The sequence below is a fragment of the Ursus americanus genome, chromosome 2, assembly GCF_024610735.1.
Source record: "Ursus americanus isolate L20-20 chromosome 2, mUrsAme1.1.p, whole genome shotgun sequence".
NCBI lineage: Eukaryota > Metazoa > Chordata > Mammalia > Carnivora > Ursidae > Ursus > Ursus americanus.
In genome coordinates this window covers 43,588,434-43,606,816 of record NC_142128.1, presented here as the reverse complement: position 1 = coordinate 43,606,816, position 18,383 = coordinate 43,588,434, and the positions used below count along the sequence as shown (strand labels likewise).

The 18,383-nt window shown below is 53.8% G+C and overlaps 1 protein-coding gene and 1 long non-coding RNA gene across 6 annotated transcripts; one reads left to right on the top strand and one right to left on the bottom strand.

The window, feature by feature from the left end:
* Positions 1 to 3,393: 3,393 nt before the first annotated feature.
* CD1D (CD1d molecule) lies at positions 3,394 to 8,020 on the bottom strand. 4 transcript variants are annotated; one of them, XR_006777253.2, is made up of 7 exons: positions 7,507 to 8,020; positions 6,950 to 7,228; positions 6,211 to 6,489; positions 5,394 to 5,493; positions 5,081 to 5,282; positions 4,409 to 4,470; positions 3,394 to 4,323 (listed from the first exon to the last, which is right to left on the bottom strand). XR_006777253.2 is itself a non-coding variant. In XM_045784488.2 (5 exons), the coding sequence occupies exons 1-5, from the start codon at positions 7,940 to 7,942 to the stop codon at positions 5,261 to 5,263; spliced, it is 1,116 nt and encodes a 371-aa protein (XP_045640444.1). In that variant the 5' UTR covers positions 7,943 to 8,020; the 3' UTR covers positions 3,394 to 5,260. The 4 variants fall into 4 exon arrangements, 1 of the variants encoding a protein (XP_045640444.1); XR_006777252.2 differs by having other exon boundaries at positions 4,409 to 5,282; XR_006777251.2 differs by having other exon boundaries at positions 3,394 to 4,470.
* A 604-nt stretch (positions 8,021 to 8,624) lies between these two features.
* On the top strand, positions 8,625 to 15,063 carry LOC123783722 (uncharacterized). 2 transcript variants are annotated; one of them, XR_015721559.1, is made up of 6 exons: positions 8,625 to 8,762; positions 9,187 to 9,254; positions 9,756 to 9,827; positions 11,822 to 13,274; positions 14,233 to 14,360; positions 14,541 to 15,063. It is a non-coding gene; the product is annotated as an uncharacterized LOC123783722 (long non-coding RNA). The 2 variants fall into 2 exon arrangements; XR_006777279.2 differs by having other exon boundaries at positions 11,822 to 14,360.
* The last annotated feature ends 3,320 nt before the right edge of the window (positions 15,064 to 18,383 follow it).

The following is an 18,383-nucleotide window of genomic DNA, read 5'->3' as shown; positions in this document are numbered from 1 at the left end:
TTTCACACTGAGCTCATCACAACCCACAGGGATGTCAGAGTCAGTATTACATGCTGTATCCATCTCGAGACTTCCAGTAAGTTTCCCAACAGTCCCAGCGACTGGCTCAACATCCACTGGCTCCAGGGCTAAGAGCTACCATTTATGCAGGATGCAGACGATGCTTAGCGACCCACAGGTAACAGGTGTAAATCTTAGACTGTCAGTTCAGTGTGCAAGAATAGCACTTTCCTCAGTTCCTATTGGTTAACCTCTAACTCCTAAGTCTGAGCATCGCTCCACTCTGTGGTGGGGGAGATGTAACCTCAACTTTCCCCCGTTTCTGCCTCCAGTCCCTGGAGTCCTGACTTCAATCCAACCGCCCCTGGTGCTCGTTCACTGAACCACACACAGGTCACTGCTCAGATACTCACCTCACTTCCTGCACAGCCTCTCAGATCCAGTGTCCTTCCTGACATTTCTGTGCCACAGTCGTGGGCATGGGAGTTTTGTTCAGCTTGCCCTGTTCCGCTGCCCAGGAGTGCCACCTAGGCATTCTCTCTGAGAGCCTGCCACCTCCCTGGTAGTGCTGCTGGACACGAGGGGACAGGTGTCATCTGTCCTACACACCTTTTCGCCTGGGAGAAGCATCCTGCCCTGGCTTGGGAAGATCTTCCTGCTTCGTGAGGCTGTTCTGTTTAAGCCCCGGTAACCTGTCCTATCTGCCATCACTGAGCCCTTGGAAACGTAACCTAGAATTTCTGTTTTCTGTTCTGCCACATTCTTCTCCAGACGCATGCAGAAATGTGTGGGTATCTCACATGGATAAGAATGAAAAATAAAGTTTCAAGGAAAGGAATAAAGACATATGTTAAAATGTTAATTATACAGATACACGACTTCAAGATTTTTCAAAGAGGAGCTTTTGCCCACAGGCAAAATTGTTGTGTTTGTGTTGTAAACGTCACCGGCTGTCAGTGAACACTGGCACTGGCGTGGTAAACGTGGGGAGCCTGTGGGTGCAGAGACATGGGGCACGAGCCCCAAGGCTGTGCCAAGCAAAGCCCAGATGGAAGGGTCCCGCTTAGCAAAGACAGACATCTCTCTGCAGATGGAGATGAGTGGAAAATCACTCACCCTGTGAGCCCGGAAGGAGGAAGATGTGGGAATCGTTCCGGGATAATCCTGACTTTCACAAGAAAGTAGAAAAGATGGTTAGATGCGGGGTGAAAACCCAGGGCACAAGGATGTGGAAGAACCCGTCTAGGGATGGTCCCGTAGAATCAGCAAAAGAAGAATACAAGCCATGGGAAAACCCGGCCTGAGTTCAGACAAAGAAGCTCGAGAGGGTACAGGCTGTCCCGTGCCGTGTCGCAGGGCAAGAGCCACGCTGAGCACGAGCCACGACAGTGAGCACAGAAGCCAAGGGAAGGCCGAGGGGCGGGAGAGCCTGGTGAGTGGACGGTGGCGTGGGAAGGTACACGTGGCCTTGGAACAGAGGCCGGCCCAAGACCCCGTGCAGAGCCAGGGCTGTGCCCCAGCCCAGCGCAAACAGCCAACAGTCACCAGGAAGTCTGTCCCCATGATGAGGGAGCAGAAGGCTGGCTGAAGACGAAGCATAAGCCTACACCCCGCAACCTCTCCCCACCCCCACTCCTCAGTGGGATACAAGTTGTTCCTCCAGGAAGTTCCCAACTGTCTTCATGTTAATTCCTTGCTAGAGGGGTACACAACCCTAACTTGACAATGGCAAGGCCTCTGGTATCCTGTGAGTCTTCTTTAACATATGAAAGCCCTTTCTCAACCTCCCTTTTTCTCACCTCCCCCAAGCCCATAGTATATAATCAGCCACCCCTCACAACCCAGGGCAGCAGCTCTTTCTGCCCAGGGGTCCTGTCCCCGTGCTTTAATAAGCCACCATTTTGCACCGAAGACGTCTCAAGAATTCTTTCTTGGTCGTCGGCTCCGGACTCCACCCCGCTGAACCTCACCTGGATTCCACCCCCACATCACCAGGTTGCACCTGTCCTGGCAGCCCCCTCTCAATTACACCGTGAACTTCCGAGGGTGGTCTGGCAAAGAACATCAGAGGGAAGTTCTGGGAGGAAACCTGCAGCTCTCTGCAAAGTGGATCGATTCGATGCCACAGACTTGAGAGCACAAGTGAATCTGAGTGACGGCCCTGGAAAGCTCACCAACGCCTCTGTGGTCACAGACACACCCACGTGCATCTACCTGAGTCCTACTGGGAAACAGAAACCAAACCGGAAGCTACACAGAGGACGCTGAGCAGAATTAGTAAACTATATAGAAAACTATAAAAGTTTTCTATAATTATATAACTATAATAGTAAACTATAAAAGAAAATAACTAAGAGAAAAGAAAACTCGACATAAAACTCCAAGGCTGGGGGAGACTATGCAAGGGGCAATAAGCCCGGAAAGGTAACCCCTCCCCAAGGCTGCCGTGCACACCTCATTGGAGAAGTGTAGCAGAGAAGTTCGCCGGCTCGTCCAGTCCAGAGCTGGCAGCAATTCTGCAGACCTCAGCCCGGGGCTCGCAGACCGTGCAGCTCAGGGAAACCGCCAGGCAGCAGGTGGACCAACTATAGGCCACTCGAGCGTCTGGCAGAGGGAACGGGGCCCCCAGATGAGTAGGAAGTGCCAGTGACACTTGGGAGGGCCCGTGTCCGGATCAAGAGGGCAAGGGAAGGGTATGGCCAGGCTGAGGCCGGGAAGTCACCAGTGTCCATCAGCTCTGGGTGTGTGGCTTGGACAGCAGCGCACCCGGTGCCTTCACGCCCACTCTGCCGACCAGCCAGGCGCCCACTCTGCCGACCGGCCAGGCGCCCACTCTGCCGACCAGCCAGGCGGTAGCTGGAAACTGCAGGAGAGCCCCTTCCTCCCACAGGGTCTCTTGAGGGCCCTCTACCAAAAACGCTTAATACTGCTTACTATAAAGAAGTGAGTTCTTTAAATCCTTTAAAGGGGAATTCCACCCATTGTCACCTGTCACCCAGCACATAAAGACGCATCTGGAGGGGCGCCTGGGTGACACAGCGGTTAAGCGTCTGCCTTCGGCTCAGGGCGTGATCCCGGCGTTCTGGGATCGAGCCCCACATCAGGCTCCTCCGCTGGGAGCCTGCTTCTTCCTCTCCCACTGCCCCTGCTTGTGTTCCCTCTCTCGCTGGCTGTCTCTCTCTCTGTCGAATAAATAAATAAAATCTTTAAAAATAAATAAATAAATAAAAATAAAAAAATAAAGACGCATCTGGAACCCAGTGACAATGCCCTGACAAGCAGCCCAGCGCCCAGTAAGGAACACGATATTCACAAAGAGAACATCAACAGTCTGAAAGGAATTCTCAGGGCTTCCTGAGATGTTTTAAGCTGAGGATTTGAAGACAAGACAGATTCTCCCAGAGATAGGACTTTATTTACAAAATAAATCGATTTCTTTAAAACGAACCAGAGTTTCTGCAAATTCATGCTGACGCATTTCCAAAACAAGTTCAGAAGGGCCTTTAACACTCATGCCCTAAGCACGCAGCCGCTGGTGGAACGGGTTCGCAGCCTTGACTCCGCTGGAGGAAGCGAAGCTGGGGGCAGGGTGACACCAGGGACGGTAATGGGCCCATGGTCTGAAGGCATTCTAGGCAGCCACACCTGGGTACACATTTGCTCCCTACGCTCCGTGAGATAATCTGTCTCAGCCCATTCAGGCTGCACTTACGAAATGCCGTGGCAGGCGTGGCTTATAAGCAACAGAAATGTCTCTCTCACAGGTCTGGAGGCTGGAAGTCCAAGGCCGAGGTCCTGGCAGGTTCGCTGAGGATCCTGACTGAGGATCTGCTTCCTGGCTCTACTTGACAGAGGAGGACACTGAGCCCAAGGCCAGAACTCTGGTCTCCTGACCCAGTGCACTTGCTGGTTCCCCTCACTACCAGTACGAGTTCTGCGTCAGGTTCCCCCTCCGGGAAGCCTTCCCTGACTAACCCAGGCCAACATTTTCACTGACCATTCTGAGGAATTTCTAGCACCGCATGACCCATCGCACAGTGGCTGAACACCAGGCCCACCCGAGGGCTTGTTCAAACACAGATTAGGGGGTCCCCACTCCCATTTCTCATTTAGGAGGTCTGAGATGGGGTCCAGAATAATGTGCAAGCTCCCAGTGGTGCTGAGGCGGCTGGTCAGGAGATCACGATTGGGAACCACTAATTTAGGGTGAGCAAGACCCTCACCCACATCCGAGGCTCGACCTACTAGATGTCAAATCTTCATTTTCTCAAGCAGACTCCCCAAGTTTAGTCCCATTTCTTCTGGGTGTTCAAGGATCCTTAACTAGGAGCAGAGCAGACATCTGGGTGCTGATCGGCGCAGCTCACCCCTGCCCAAGCAGGTCACCCCTTCCCGAGCATTGACTCACTTAATAGCGGTAAGTGGGGGAGCCCGTTCGCAGGGGTACCTTCACGACTGTCTTCCTCCCATCTGAAAAAAAGCGACTGGCCATTTGAGAGAAATACCCTACCCAGAGTAACTTTTCTTTTCTACCTAATACATGTACACTATGATTTCTCCTTATAAATCAGTTACACCAAAAAAAAGTCTTGAGAAACCTGTTTCTTACAACCTAACTTTCTTTTAAAGAAGAAAACGTCCCCCTTTATAAATTCGCAAAAGAAACTATGCCCTAAAACTACCAAGTTGTCACTCAGGACAAACCTTTTTCCAAAAGAGACTACAAACTAGGAGCCCCCGCCTTGCCATCGAGAAGCAGAGACGTAGCCGGGGCGTCCCGAACATTCTGTAAAAGCCCGAGTGCACATCTAACACCGGGCGTGCTCACACAAAAATCCACGCGTCCGCCTCTCTTGAAAAATGGAGGCTACGGCCAAGCCAGGGTCTTACTTCAGTCATTCATTCGGGTTTCGGAGGTCTTCCTTTATTGTGGAGCACAGCCGTGGGAGCACTTTCTGCTTCGCGCAGGCGGCAGCATCCAAACAGGGACCACGCACACCTCCCACCCCAGCCTGCATCTGCTTGTCCCTGGAAGTCTGCACGTCTGTCTCTATAGAACCACTGGCGCTTACAAACTCACAATGTACTGAGAAAGAACTCAGTCTTCTTAGATAAAGTGTTAAATGGATGTGATGAGAGCTGCCCTGTAACCGTTCTCTGCTTCTTTAAGGCACCTTGTCCTTTCAACCTCAGCTGCTGAGCTGACATCCTGGGCACTTGGGGTCCTGAGTCCCAGACAGAGCAGGTGTGGCGAGCAAAGTCACAGGATGCCTTGATAGGAGCTGAGAAGGTGTAGGAAGGGAGAGAACATTAAGGGGAAGGGAGAGGGGCCAGAGGGGTGAGGAAATGGGGAGAGGCTGAAAGAAGGAGGTAGTCGGCAAGAGGAGACCTACCGGCGCTTCCTGTACCAGAGGGCCAAGCATCCAATGCATCCAATCATCAGGAGGGACCCCAACAAGGCCACAGGGATCAGCCACGAGGAGTGGCTCCCCTCTGCGTGGGGAACACAGGCTTTCAGCACGGGACCCCTCCCTATTCCAAAGCCTGTGGTCTAAGCCCATGGGAGGGTGCCACAGGTCCTTCTCACTGCCTCCTCCACGTGGAGCGCCCACTTCTGTTCCTCTGCAGTCTAGAGGCCCCGTCTTGTCTCGGGGCCTGGGCGCCAGGACCCCTTCACTTCAGCACGCGGCGGCACAGCACACACAGGAAGGACAACCGGGCAGCCAGGTGAACCTGAGCCCAGATCCAGCCCTTCCACTCTCCCCCCACGAGACCTAGAGCAGAAAACCTGATCTGGCTCAGTCTCCGTGTCTTCAACGGTAAGATGAGAAGAATGGCACCTGTTTCAAAGGAGCTGGGCACAAGTGGACACCATGCTGGGCACAGTCAGGAAGCATTCAAGACCAGGCAAATACCTTGCCCCCTAACCCCCCAGCCCGGGCCTTTCTACAATCCCAGTGCCCTTTCGTGGGGAGTCACCTCCCCTGGGACTCTTTACTTGCCACGTGCTTCTGGACCTGTGAATTGTTTGGTCTCTTCCTTCCTGTATCTGGAACACCCTTCTTCTAACCCTCCTGGTTGGGGGGGGGGCGTGTTTATTTTGGAAACTCCTCTATCCTGTGTGTGTCCAAACCCACTTGTGGCCAGTGCCTCTCTCTATGTTTGAGGACCCTCTCCCCCATGCCCAGCAGGGCCCCAGTTCCTTCTCACCCCAGTGGATGATTATGTCCTGGCCCCCTAGACTGCTGTGTCTCACACGGCACGACAGACCAGCTGCCTCCCGGGCCGCCACGTCCAGGGTCACTTGGAGATACCACGTCTCGTCAGCATGGGGCAGGACGTCGCCTTCTTGGGTGGCCCGCTGCTCCTGCTCACCCCGCATCCACATCACCCACACGGGCTTTGGGTGGAAGCCGGAGACGTGGCACACCAGCAGCAGACGGCTGGGACCGGGACTGGGGCCAGTGGACAGCCAGGCCTCCGGCTTCACTGTGTCCGAAAGGGAAGTGGGGGATCTCAAGGCGGGAACTCTGCAGCCCACATTGCCCCCTCTGGAGATGGAGTCACTCATGAATCTGTCCATTCGTGTTGGCTTCTGCAGGAAAGCCTTCCCTGACCCCCTTCCCTATCCCAGGCTCCCGCGAGTGCCTCGGCCCGGACACCCTGGAGCACCCTGGGTTCACCTGTAAGGTGTGTCGCGGGTTTCAAACAGGGCTCTCACTGTTCCTCTTCCCTCCCATTCTCTCCTCAGCAGAAATCCTGTTTGACCCCTAGTGTTTATTTAATTCAATTCACGGAACCCAAGGGCGTTCGGTTAATGTCTGTGGGATGAATAAATACCCTCGGGCCTCACCCACGCCTTCCTGAGCCTTTCCGCCCTGGCATGATCCAAGGGCTGTGAAGTCCGGACCTGCCCCAGCGGGGGCGGGGGTGGCACCGGCAGGCTCACCTTGCTTCTCCAGCTCCGACTTCCCCGCCTCCAGGAGGTCTCTGGCAAACTGGGGGCAGGTGTCATTGAGGAGCGACTGCAGGGTCTTTCTGGTCCCCTGGTCCTGGTTGAGCGCTTGGGTGGCCCTTCCTGCCCAATCGGGGGCATCTGGGGCTGGCACCCAGTAAGCTCCTTGGAAACTCATGATCTCTCCTCCTTGAAACGCTGCGTGGAAGAAGCTTTCCGAGATGTTCCCCGCGCGCAGCTCGCAGCCAGCGGACACCTGGATCTCAAAGGGATCTGAGAAGAGGACGGGACAAAGACCGAAGAAGGGCCGGAAGGATTAGGAGGGACGGAGGAGGGGAAATGCATGTCAGGGGTCTACCGGGGACCCAGAGTCCCGGGAAACGAGTGGGGGACCAGCAACAGGAGGAATGCGGGCAGTTTGCGGGGCCAGAGGTGGGGAGCGCCCGGGCAGAAGGGGGGATCCAGAGAGGGAGGCGCGAGCTGGGCGGCTCGGGCAGAGGGGGAGGCACACCCCCGCCGGGCAGCGGCCCCTGGGTCCCACCCCGGCTCACAGTCCAGGCGCAGCATCTTGACTAGCTCCTGCACGTCCCTGGTGAAGCTGTTGCGGTACACAGCGAGTATGCCCTGCAGCCAGTCCCACTGCCGCTGGCTGAACGAGCCCCGCGCCCAGGGCTTGAGGAAGCGGATGGCGTCCGAGTCGTTGCTCCAGCCGTAGGCCTGCAGGTCCTCGAGCCGCGCCAGGCCGTCGGTGCGCGCCCAGCTGCGGTTGGCGAACACCGACACCTGCAGGCACTGCAGCCGGCCGCACGCCGCGGGGGCGCACAGCTCGCTCGAGCTCAGCGGCAGCGACCAAACCCACAGCAGCCACCAGCCGCACGGGCACCGGACTGGGGGCCTCTCCCTGCGCGCGGGGTCGCCGGCTGCGTCCCGCCGGGGGCCCCGGGACGGTCGGTCTCCGGCGCCCCCGGCGTGCGCCGCCCCACGCATCCCCAGGGCTTCCCCGAACCTGGGGGAACCCCCAGAGCAGCGGAGACTGCGTCAGCCTGAGGGCGCCTGGGTCGGACTCTGGAGGTCCCCGCCTGCCGGCCCGCCAGGAGGATCTCGGCTCGCCCCGCCCCCGTACCCTGGCCCTCCCACCAACGACAGCCCCCTCTTCTCGCATCTCTGATCCCCCTCCCCCCCAAAACCGCCCCCGTCCTCCCTCGACCCCCGCCCACGGCCCTCCTACCTCTGATCCCCCTGCTCCCATCCTCCCTCCCCTGCCCCCATCCTCCCCCTTGCAACCTCTGATCTCCCTCCCCAGCTCCGCAAAAGTCTGATCCCCCACCCCATCCTCCCCCTCCAATCTCTGATCCCCCCGCCCCTATCCTCCCCCCTCCAACCTCTCACCTCACCCCCACCCCATCGTCCCCTCCCTCAAAAGTCTGATCCCCTCACCCCCATCATACCCCCTCCAATCTCTGACCTCCCTGTCCCCACCCTGCACCCCCCAACCTCTAACCCTTATCCCAATCTGGAGAGTCTTCCACCTCAGTGTCCCCAGCCCCCTTTCCCCCCCATCAATGTCCCTGCTCTCCTCCCCCACCTCCTGGAGCACCCCACAGGCCCTCTGCTCACCCCCTGCCTCTCTGCCTGCTCCCTGTCTCCTCCAGCTCCCCATTCAGTCACTCTCAGATGTGAGCATCTGTGCTGAAAAGAACGAGCCGGCTTTATGGTGTGCACCCGGACAGCACGGCCCCCACCGCTCACACTGACCATGAGCATCCGGACAGTAGGGGTCAGAACGTCGGACGCCCCACTTTGACAGGTCAGAACTTGGATGGCACCCTGCCACCTCCCTTCCCCGCACTCCTTTTATCCAAATCCTGGGCACTCCTCTAGGCTACCTCTTTGGAAACATCCTTGGGTGTGTCCCTCTTCTCTGCATTTCCACCTCCTGCCGCCCCAATCTGCTGCCGCATCTTCTGAAATAAGTTTCTTAGGGTAGACCCACAGAGGTTGACGGCCCCTGGGATGAGGCCTGGCCTGACCTGACCTTGGTCCCCCTGCTGTCTCCCTCCCACCCTAGTCTCCCTTGCTCTGTGCCTTAGCCTAGCCACCAGGCTTTCAGTTCCTCCAACATGCAAAGCTTCTTCCTGCCCGACATCTTTGCACAAAGTTCCCTCTGCTTGGAAAGCTCTAGGCCGTCTCCTCCCCTCACCCGCTTCTGATGCCTAGTTGTTTCTACTCAGGTCTCTGCTCAACGGTCACTTTCTCAGGAGGTCTTCCCGGATCTCCCTGTATGAGCAAAGGCAGACAGGTCAGCCCTAACGGGACCCTCCCATGCTGCCAGCTTTGTCACCCCCCCCACCCCACCCTCCTGCACACATCAGTTGGTATACAGTGGCAGGCAAGCTCTGTCTCGCTGCCAGCCCTTCCAGTCCCTGTGGAGCCGCCAGGGTGCAGGGAGAGTCCTAGAGAGGAGGCTCTGTCTGGTCCTCCTCGCTGTGCTCAGTGTGGCCCCAAAGCAGTTTGAGATCACAGAGAAAGATTATTTTTGCTACAAGTAAGGGGTTGGTGATTAAGATATGAAATTGCTGGAGGCCCGGATAGGAGGGGGCTGGGGGACAGAAGTAAAAAGAACAGTTTACAAATCACAGCACAGTGCCTCACCTGGCATTCTCCAAATGTCCAGCTGCCCGTAAAACCTGAACAATTCTGTTGAGTTTATCTGCATCTTGAAATTTTCTAATGCTAACATTCTTTCAGACTAAGGCACGATCGGGTTTGTTGTTGTTGTTGTTTATTGTTTTCTAATCAGAAACAAAAGCCAGGAGGTATAATCTTCACATGCTGGGGTTACAGAGGAGACGCAGCAACGAATTTTCCAAAGGTCAGTTGAGTCAGATACTTTTAGCCATGACAACTTGAGCCGCTTCCTTCCTGAGTCACAGAAGGACCCCTGGGAGGAAGGCTACGTCCCACATGCTGGCGTCACAAAAGCAGGACCCAGGTCTCATCAGGAGAAGAGGCCACAGCGCTCCTCCGGGGCCAGGAGCTGGCTGCCATCTGTGCCCCTAGATCAATCCTGCCCTCACTTCTAGAACATTCTGGGTTCCCAAAGAGCTTTCACATAGGCCATTTTGCTTACCCCCCATCACAACTGCTAGAGATAAGGATCATTACCTCTCATGGGTCAGTAAGCAGACTGACCAAAGTGGACATGGGCCAGCACTCCAGTTGTAGTCTGCTAACTCCTGGTCCAGAACTTCTTTCCCTCAGGGCTGCCTTCTGAGGGTGCATCTCCTGCTGGAAGGTGGTGAAGTGAGAAGACAACCTCGTGGGTCTGCAACCCGAGGTCATCACAGCTAGAGAAAGGGAGTAGAAATATCTAAGACGGGAGTAAGGTTGGAGTAGAATCAAAGAATTACAGATGATTTGGCTAACAGCCACGAAGAAGACTAGGTCTGCAGTCCTTATCAGAAGCCCAGGATCTGCGGACTGTACCAGAACCGCGTTGCCAGCGAGCGGAAGAGATGGCCCTGCTGACCGCTGGTAACACGGCAGGCTTAGGGCAGAGCTTTCTGCGCCCCCTGGGCTCCATCACCGTGTGCTGCTTTCCTTAGCTGTCTCTCCACACCTGGCATTACTGTCCAAGTGGCTGGCTTGGTTTAAGTTTCTGAAATATAACTTCCCCATTGATCTCCAGGGTACTTTTGTTTGCATTTACTGATTTTGCATGAATCGTGCAAAGCATATGGCTTTCCGAAATTAAAGGACTCATTTATTTTGCTTGCTTATTTTCTCACCTCTTGCCCCTGGTGTTACTCAATACTATATCCTCAGGGACTACAATACTGACTGTAACATTGTAGGTACTCAATCCATATTTATGAAGCAAAAATATTGCTAAGCACATTTTCTAAGTCTGCAAGCATTCCAAGCCCTTTGTAGCAGTGTCTTATTTAATCCTGGTAAAGACCCCAAAAGGTGTCTTACTAGTTTTGTTCCCTGCTGTCTTCAGCATCTAGAATCATCCCTGGGACAGTTTAGGCACTCAAATATTTTTCAAAAGAATGAAGATAGGTGGTATTAATTCACATTTTATTGCTGGGCAAAACAATTTAAGTACAGAGATTTTCACTAAGTTTCACTGGCTCGTAAATATTAACTCTAGGACCATAATGCAGGTGTCTTCTTCCCAAATATCATGTTCTTTGAACTGTACTTTGCACCTTCCCTCGTATTACCCCCCAGGGAGCCCCTGAATGTGCTGGGGACGTATGGTGGAGGACGAAGTCCGGGAAAGTAGGTTAGGGTGAGGGAGAGCGGGAGCTTCAGCCCTGAAAATACTCGGGAATCCTGCTCTCCTGGGAGAGTCAAACCTAATACAGGAACGTGAGCACGGATGTGAGCCTAAGAGACACAGAGGCAGAGAATGTGGTCAGGGAGAGTGGGAGGGGAAGTTAGCACAGACGTGCGTGATGCCACTGCTCAGCGTTCAGCAAGGTAACACCGCAACGACCAGCACCACGGACACGCGGGAGCGGGGCAGGTGCGGGCACTGCACACATACGCTCCTCGCACGCTCTCCAGGTCCCCGAACAGCTGGGCCCCGTATGCTGCGGTCCTACAGCAGGGTCACGGAACCCACAACTTAGGTTCGAAGATCCCCACACTGGGTCTGCAAAGGCACCGTGGACGGCGACCTCGCGGGCCCCCCAACCCTGCGTGCGTTCACTTCCGTGCACGCCGACGCACACGTTCACAGCAGCAGTGTCTGCAGGGACCCCACACTGCAGACGGTTTGGGGCCGTCAGCTTGGGGGCGCTGGTGCTTTCGGGGATTTCTCTAGTTTTTACTGCTCTCATTTATTATCTCTTCCAGGGGTGCTTCTCCAGGATCTTCGCGAGCTGCGCTGGACTTTCAGTAGATACGCGCTGGGGTTGCTTACTCTCCCCTACATCTCTTCAGCTCCTCGCTATTCTTTCCTTCCTCTTCTCTCTCTTCACGCACTTTGGGGTACTTTTTGGGGGGCCACCTTCTACTTCACTAACTCAACTATCTCTGTTTCACTATTAACTTTTCCATGGACTTGTTAATACTGGAGACTAGTTGCAAAAATCCTTAAAGATTTATTTGCTTTTTTTTAGAAAACGCTGTTTTTATCATACTGTTCTTCTTTTCATGAGGGTTTCTCTCCCCCCTCCCCTCCCTTTTTTTTTTTTTTTTTAGCTCATTTAACATTTTGACATACTTGTTCTATGATCTCTTCTACCTTATTTCGCTATCTGCAATTCTTGGGATGTGAATTTTCTTATTGTGTCTGCTAAGTAACATGGACTTGTCTTATGTCCTCTTCGTACAAAGTTTCATTGATGTTTTATCACCGTTTCCCTGCGACAGTCCCATCTGACCCCGACCATGGGGGAGATTTGTGGAGAACTGTTTTGCATTTGCTTCTGGCAAGTTCCTAGGAATGTCCATGGCCCTGGACCAGTTCTTATGTGATTCCTCAGTGTGTAGTTCACACTCTAGATGGGGAACAAAGATCGAGGCCTCAAACCAGGGCTTATCACTGGCCTGGGGGTAATTTCTCCAGTGTGTGTGTGTGTGTGTGTGTGTGTGTGTGTGTGTGTGTGTGTGTATACTTTTTTCTTTTTTTCATTTTACCCGAAGCCCTAGCAAGCTTCCTCCTCATCACTTCCTAGGGCCTGTAGCAGGGTTTTCTTGGCCTTTTGTCACAGACTTTACACCTGTTAGAGGACCCGGCTTTATGAAGGGGAACTCTCTTGCGAGTTCTACCTCCCATGATCCCATGGCCAAGTCTCCTGTCCTTGCACGGGACCTTGCAAAGCCAGCCCCCAGCACCCAGTAAGCAGGACCTAGACCCACATGAGCTACCACTGTCACGCTTACTACTATGGATTCGGTGCTTCTCTTTCTTAGAGGCAGGTTTAAGCTTGACTATGTCATCATCTTTAGGTTAAACTTGTAAGTCTTTAAACTATATGTTGGGATGGGAGGGCAGTCCCTGTTACCTTGCCGTGTTTTGGAAATTGTTCTCTGATATTGTTCTAAGCAGCTGGATTGGAGAAGAGCATTTACAATGATGTCCTGCCCCGAAGGAGTCATTCGAAATGGGAAGGGTCTGCGATCATCGGAATGAAGAACAATTTACGGCACTAGCCAGACTAGCCGGGGCCGGAAGGTCCGACCTTCAGCAACGGGCATTCATTCACTTCCCAGTTGCCTTGGCAGGTGGCATCGGGCCCTACATGTGAGAGTGACCAGAAGACAGAATGTAGCTCCAGACAAGAGATTGTGTGACAATAAGATTGTGAGACAATCTTACAGTCTCTGGAGTTATTCAGTAAAAGGTGGTCTGATTGTGTGTGTGGGGGGGGAGAGCTCTGCCCATGGGGGGCCCACACTAGACCTGAATGACCATCTGCTGAACATGCTGGTCAGGAAATTTCTGTATGGAGCGAGGTCTAATGATGCTACGATTCTTTGGTTTCGTGATAAATTCTAATCTTGTGGCCTCTCCTTTCATGGTCTGTGGCTCAAACAGCCTGGAAACCTAAGCATATTAACCACCAGTGAAATGGAACAAAGTTCACAGGTTAACCAAAAGATGGAGGAAACATGTAAGGGTTGCTTTCTCAGCCTGCAACTCTTTCAGAAGAGGAACTGGGTCTGAAACTCCATGACTCACAATTTATAAATCAAATGCCTTGAAGAGTAAACATTTTGTAACAAACACACAGCTACACTTGCCAGGGCTCTTGTCTAAAGACATCTTGTGGGTCTCGGATCTTGGGGATCTTTCATTCTTCTTGTCCCCCCGCCCCACCTTCCCCCTCCCCTCCCTCCTAACCACCCTGCATCCCCGTTTCCTCCCCTTTCCTACTTTCTCCTCCCTCTTCTCCCCACTCTGTCTCCTGCCTCCCTTCTGCTCCCGCCCTCATCCCAGATGGCAGCCTGCCCGCAGTATTCCAGGGGCTGCGAGCTCTGCCCCCCGAAAATGGAAGTTATGTAAACAGGAGGGGGTTGACACTGTGACTGCTCTGGCAGAGCTCGGCCTGACCCTTGGTAGTTTCTGTTCCACTCACAGCCCAGACCCATCGTGGGGAACGACAGGTCAACCGAAGTTCAAACCTGCAAGGGCAAGGCGCTTAGGGAAGTGAGCCTGCCTTCGGACTGTGAGGCCTTCGCCGCTGGGGTCTGCCGAGCGGTTGCTTGTCCGGGCCCCACAAAGCTTGGGTGCTCATTTTTCTCTCTTGGTTCTCCAACAGCCCGATAAGGCCGTTACCCAGATTCACAGATGAGAAAACCAGGACGCGGGAGAGCACGGGGACCTGCCCCAGGTTAACGGTCCTAAGTGCAAACTCCATGCCAGTTTGCAAAATCTTCCACATATGATGTAAGATACCACATCAGTAATTTAAAAAATACTGATTGCGTGCTAAAACGTCCACATTTGGGGTGTATGGGGCTGAATATATTACAATGAATCATACTTGGTTTTTGTTTTGGACCTTTTTAAACATGACTACCAGGCACTTTTCATGTACATGTGTGGCTTCTATTCTGTTTTTATCAGACAAGGCTGTTCTAGACCCGTTCTAACCTGGGACGTCAGGACGAATCCTGCCGTGCACAGCCGCGCTCACCCCCAGGCCTGACACCCTGAGGTCTCGCTCGCTTCCCTGTGTGTGGTTCCCATCCTGCATCTGACATGCAGGCACTCTGGCCCTGCCCTCTGCCACGCAGCGCCGGTTCCAGAAAGTCACGCCGCGGGCGACAGCGCTGCGGGCTGCCACCAATGCTCCCCATGCCCGGGCTCCCCAGAGTCCAGCGTGGCCCACGGTTCCCGGCAGCCCCACTCTGTCCTCTGCTCCACGTGCTGTTCTCTAGGAATCCGGGGAAAACACTCACAAAAGATGCCACCTATTTGCTGACTATGACAGACACTGTTCCTCTGCCGTAGTTTTAACTTTCTCATTAATAATTAAAAATACCTTAAAAATAGTTGTGTATTTTAAGTTTTTATACATGTGCAGATAAAGCTACCGGAAGGGAAATCTCTAAAATGTTCCCAGGGTTTTCTCTGAATAAAGATATAAACAGGGGACTTTTGTTCCAGCTTTATGAGTTTTCTGAAATGCGTACAATACACATATGTTGTTTGCACAATCAAAGGGAGGGAGAACTTCTATTTATAATCAAACAGCCAAACCTGATAAAGCACAGGAAGCAAGGTCTTTCCTGTGCCTGTGAAGAGAAGGGAAGAGTGGGTTTCCTGTGAGTTCTGCTGACCCCAAGAACATAATCCAACAAGCTGCTGGCTGATTCTCTGGAAGCATCTTCAGGGGGCCCATCTGCAGAGCCTCCCGATGGGAGAGAAGGACGTGGCCCAGAAGCTTTGAGATGGCAACAGATAAGCAACAGACAGGAGGATTTCCTGGGTAGGTCTGCCCGCAGCAGGACCAGATGCCATCACAGAGCCCAGAACATGTAACCCTTTGTCTTGAAGCACCAGCCACCCCACCCCAGACATATACACGACCAGACCAAAGACATGCGGCATTGGAGGAAAAGCAGCAGAGTCCCCAAAGACACCCAAGGACCAACGTGGTTTCCTACTCTGCCCCAAATGCGCCTCCCTTGCCCAGGGGTCTCCCTGCAGTCAAGCTGCTTGTGAGTGTATCAGCACCCGGTGTGCCTGGGTCGCCAAGGGCCAGTGTGTCAGGCAGGGAGGCAGGAGACAGCAGCACAAGCCATCCCCAGCCAGCCTCCACGGCCACGTCCACATCCGCAACCCAACAGCCCTTCCCAACAGCGTCCCACGGGTAAGGCATCCGGGGGATGTACCAGAAATGCCAATCCCTCCCCGCCCCCCACCACACCCACACCATGAGCCCCTCCGGGAAAGAGGAACAGTGAGAAAGACGCTGGTTCTCTCATCTGCTCTATCACTTAGAGCAGGGAGACTCGGGACATGCTGCTTGTTTCCTTGTGGTCAACTGTGACTCATGTGAGAGGGTCAGCGCCACCCTCCGAAGAGGGAACCCCGCAGAATCCAGGATCGCTCCCCGGTTCAGGACCAGGTGAAGTGGGCCTCCGAGGTCCCGGGACCTCTCCCACAGCTTCCCTCAGCGCCGTCCTAACATTCCTTCCTAATGATCACTGTGATCAGGAAAACGAGGAAAGCCTAGCTTAGGACGGTCACTCCCCTGACCCACGGCTTTCTCCACACATACACCTGCCCCTCCCCTGTCGAGGCTGGCTCCTGACAATCCTAATCACATTCTGGAGCCTTCTCGGGCTCTTCTGCATGTTTCAAATGCACACGTGGCCCAGGGAAAATTTTCAGAAGGCCTAGAAAGAACTCTCGGGCCTGAAGGAAGAGAGGCTAAATGAACCCATTTGCAACAGGAAAAATTTAGGTTAGACTCTGTAAGACCTCTTTCAATAAAGCTCAAGAAGTGCCACCTCTCCTTTCAAGTAAACTGTTCTTCCCCTTCCTGCTTCTCCTTCCACTACACAGTTGCTTTTCCCAGCTGCTTGGTTCTCCAGTAGGGTTTGCAAACAGCTGGGAAGATACGGTGTGCAGCCCCAGGGAAGTCCCGGCATGAGGACAGCAGCGGTCGGACTCCCACTGACACAGAGAGCTGGGGAGATTTCGGCATCCAGCTAATCTGATCCTTTCACTTTTCAAGTGAAAATGAAATGCATCGAGGAGAACTGTTTCGTGATAAAGAATCTAAATCCCAGTTCCTGAATCCCCGAGCAGTCTTTTATTATTTTTTTTAAAGATTTTATCCATTTACTTGAGAGAGAGAGAGAGAGCAGATGAGAAGGAGCTAGAGAGAGCACGAGTGGGGAGAGGGACAGTGGGAGAGGGAGAAGCAGGCTCCCCACCAAGCACAAAGCTGGACCCAGGGCTTAATCCCACTGGGACCACGACCCGAGGCAGACGCTTCACCGACTGAGCCACCCCGGCTCAGCCTTTCAGACACACGTGTGAGAGGCAGAAAGAAAGACTGCCAACAATAGAGGCCATGGCAGAGATCACGGTTTCGCCAGGAATCAGGCAGGTGGATGAGGGACAGTCTCCGGACCGCCCACCTCTGTCAGGGGAGACATACCAGAGTCAATACAGCCAGAAGGACAGAAAATGAGCAGAGAGCACAATGAAGGGTCTTTCCAGAGCCTCCTAAATGGGGACTTCGAACTCCAGTGTCAGAATGTGCGGGAAGCCTCACAACTTGCCAACATTAAATAGGGTCACATGCGAACACAGCTCCCAAATTTCCCTGGAGATACAGGCCTCCCTTCAAACATCTTCTTCTTCTCAAGGCCATGACTCAATGCTGATCATTCCCAGAAAAGTTGGTTGCATTTCAACGCAACAAACAAGAAACGATTCTAACCAGGAAATTCTATCAGGGAAATTCGATCTTCAAGTCATACTGACTAGAGAGCTATAGAGTCCTAAATTTACTTTAATAAAAGGAAACTAAGACTGGAAGAAAACAACACAGGCACTTCTCACAGATCCTGATACTAGACACAATCGTCCGCGTCCAGCACGCTCCCAGGCAGCCAGGGACGGGCAGGCCGGCTTTGACCAGGTGACGTGTACAACCACTGACAGGTGACAACAATGGGGTCGAGGGATGCTCAGAGCTATGGAAAAACAACGTGGAAAAGGAAGCAGAAAGGCTTACCAGGACTTAGCAGAGGTGGGCTTCACACTCCCTCGGCTATTCCTTCAACAAGGATTTACTGAGCACTGGCTAAACGCCAGCAGCACAGTGGGGACGAGGACACGGTCCACGTCCTCCCGGAGCCTACATTTAGAGAGGTGAACATACACCCAAACCTGCAGATATAATGCAGCGTAAGTGCTGCAGGAGGACAAACAAGGCCAAGGAGAGGCCCGCGGGACTGCACACTCAGGCCAGGCTTCCGAGGGTAAAGAAGACCAGGGTCAAGGTGATGTGAAGGTGAAAGGCATCATGGACAAATGTCCTTTCCCCTCGGCTAATGTCTTATTTACGTTCATTTGTGGCCGAGACAAGAGGGCAAAGCTGCCTATCAGAGGAGGTGGGAAAGGGCCGGCAGTCAAGACAAGTGGAGGCCGTGACACCGTTGACACCGTGAGCACCCATGCGAGGCACGCAGCCATGCGAACGCGGGCGGCACAGCTCAGCCCTGGAGTGACGGGACGACGGGGCCACGCACGGAGGCTGAATGGAAAACAGCGGAAAGGCGACGTGGGGAGCTGATGCCGTGGCCAACCAGCTTCCCCAGCTCACACGGAACTGCCGCCTGGAGTCCGCGGCTTCCCCGTAAAACAGCAGGCATCCGCCAAGCAGGTGGAATCATCCCGCTCAATGGCCCAGGAATGTATTTTCTCTCTTCAGTATCTTCTTTGATG

Coding starts and splice junctions, on each gene's coding strand:
- CD1D (XM_045784488.2), bottom strand. CDS start 7,942: ATGCGTGGGGCGGCGCACGCCGGGGGCGCCGGAGACCGACCGTCCCGG. Junction 7,229..7,506: donor CAAGATGCTGCGCCTGGACT/GTGAGCCGGGGT, acceptor TCCTCTTCTCAG/ATCCCTTTGAGATCCAGGTG. Junction 5,283..5,393: donor CTCTGGTACAGGAAGCGCCG/GTAGGTCTCCTC, acceptor ACACCTTCTCAG/CTCCTATCAAGGCATCCTGT.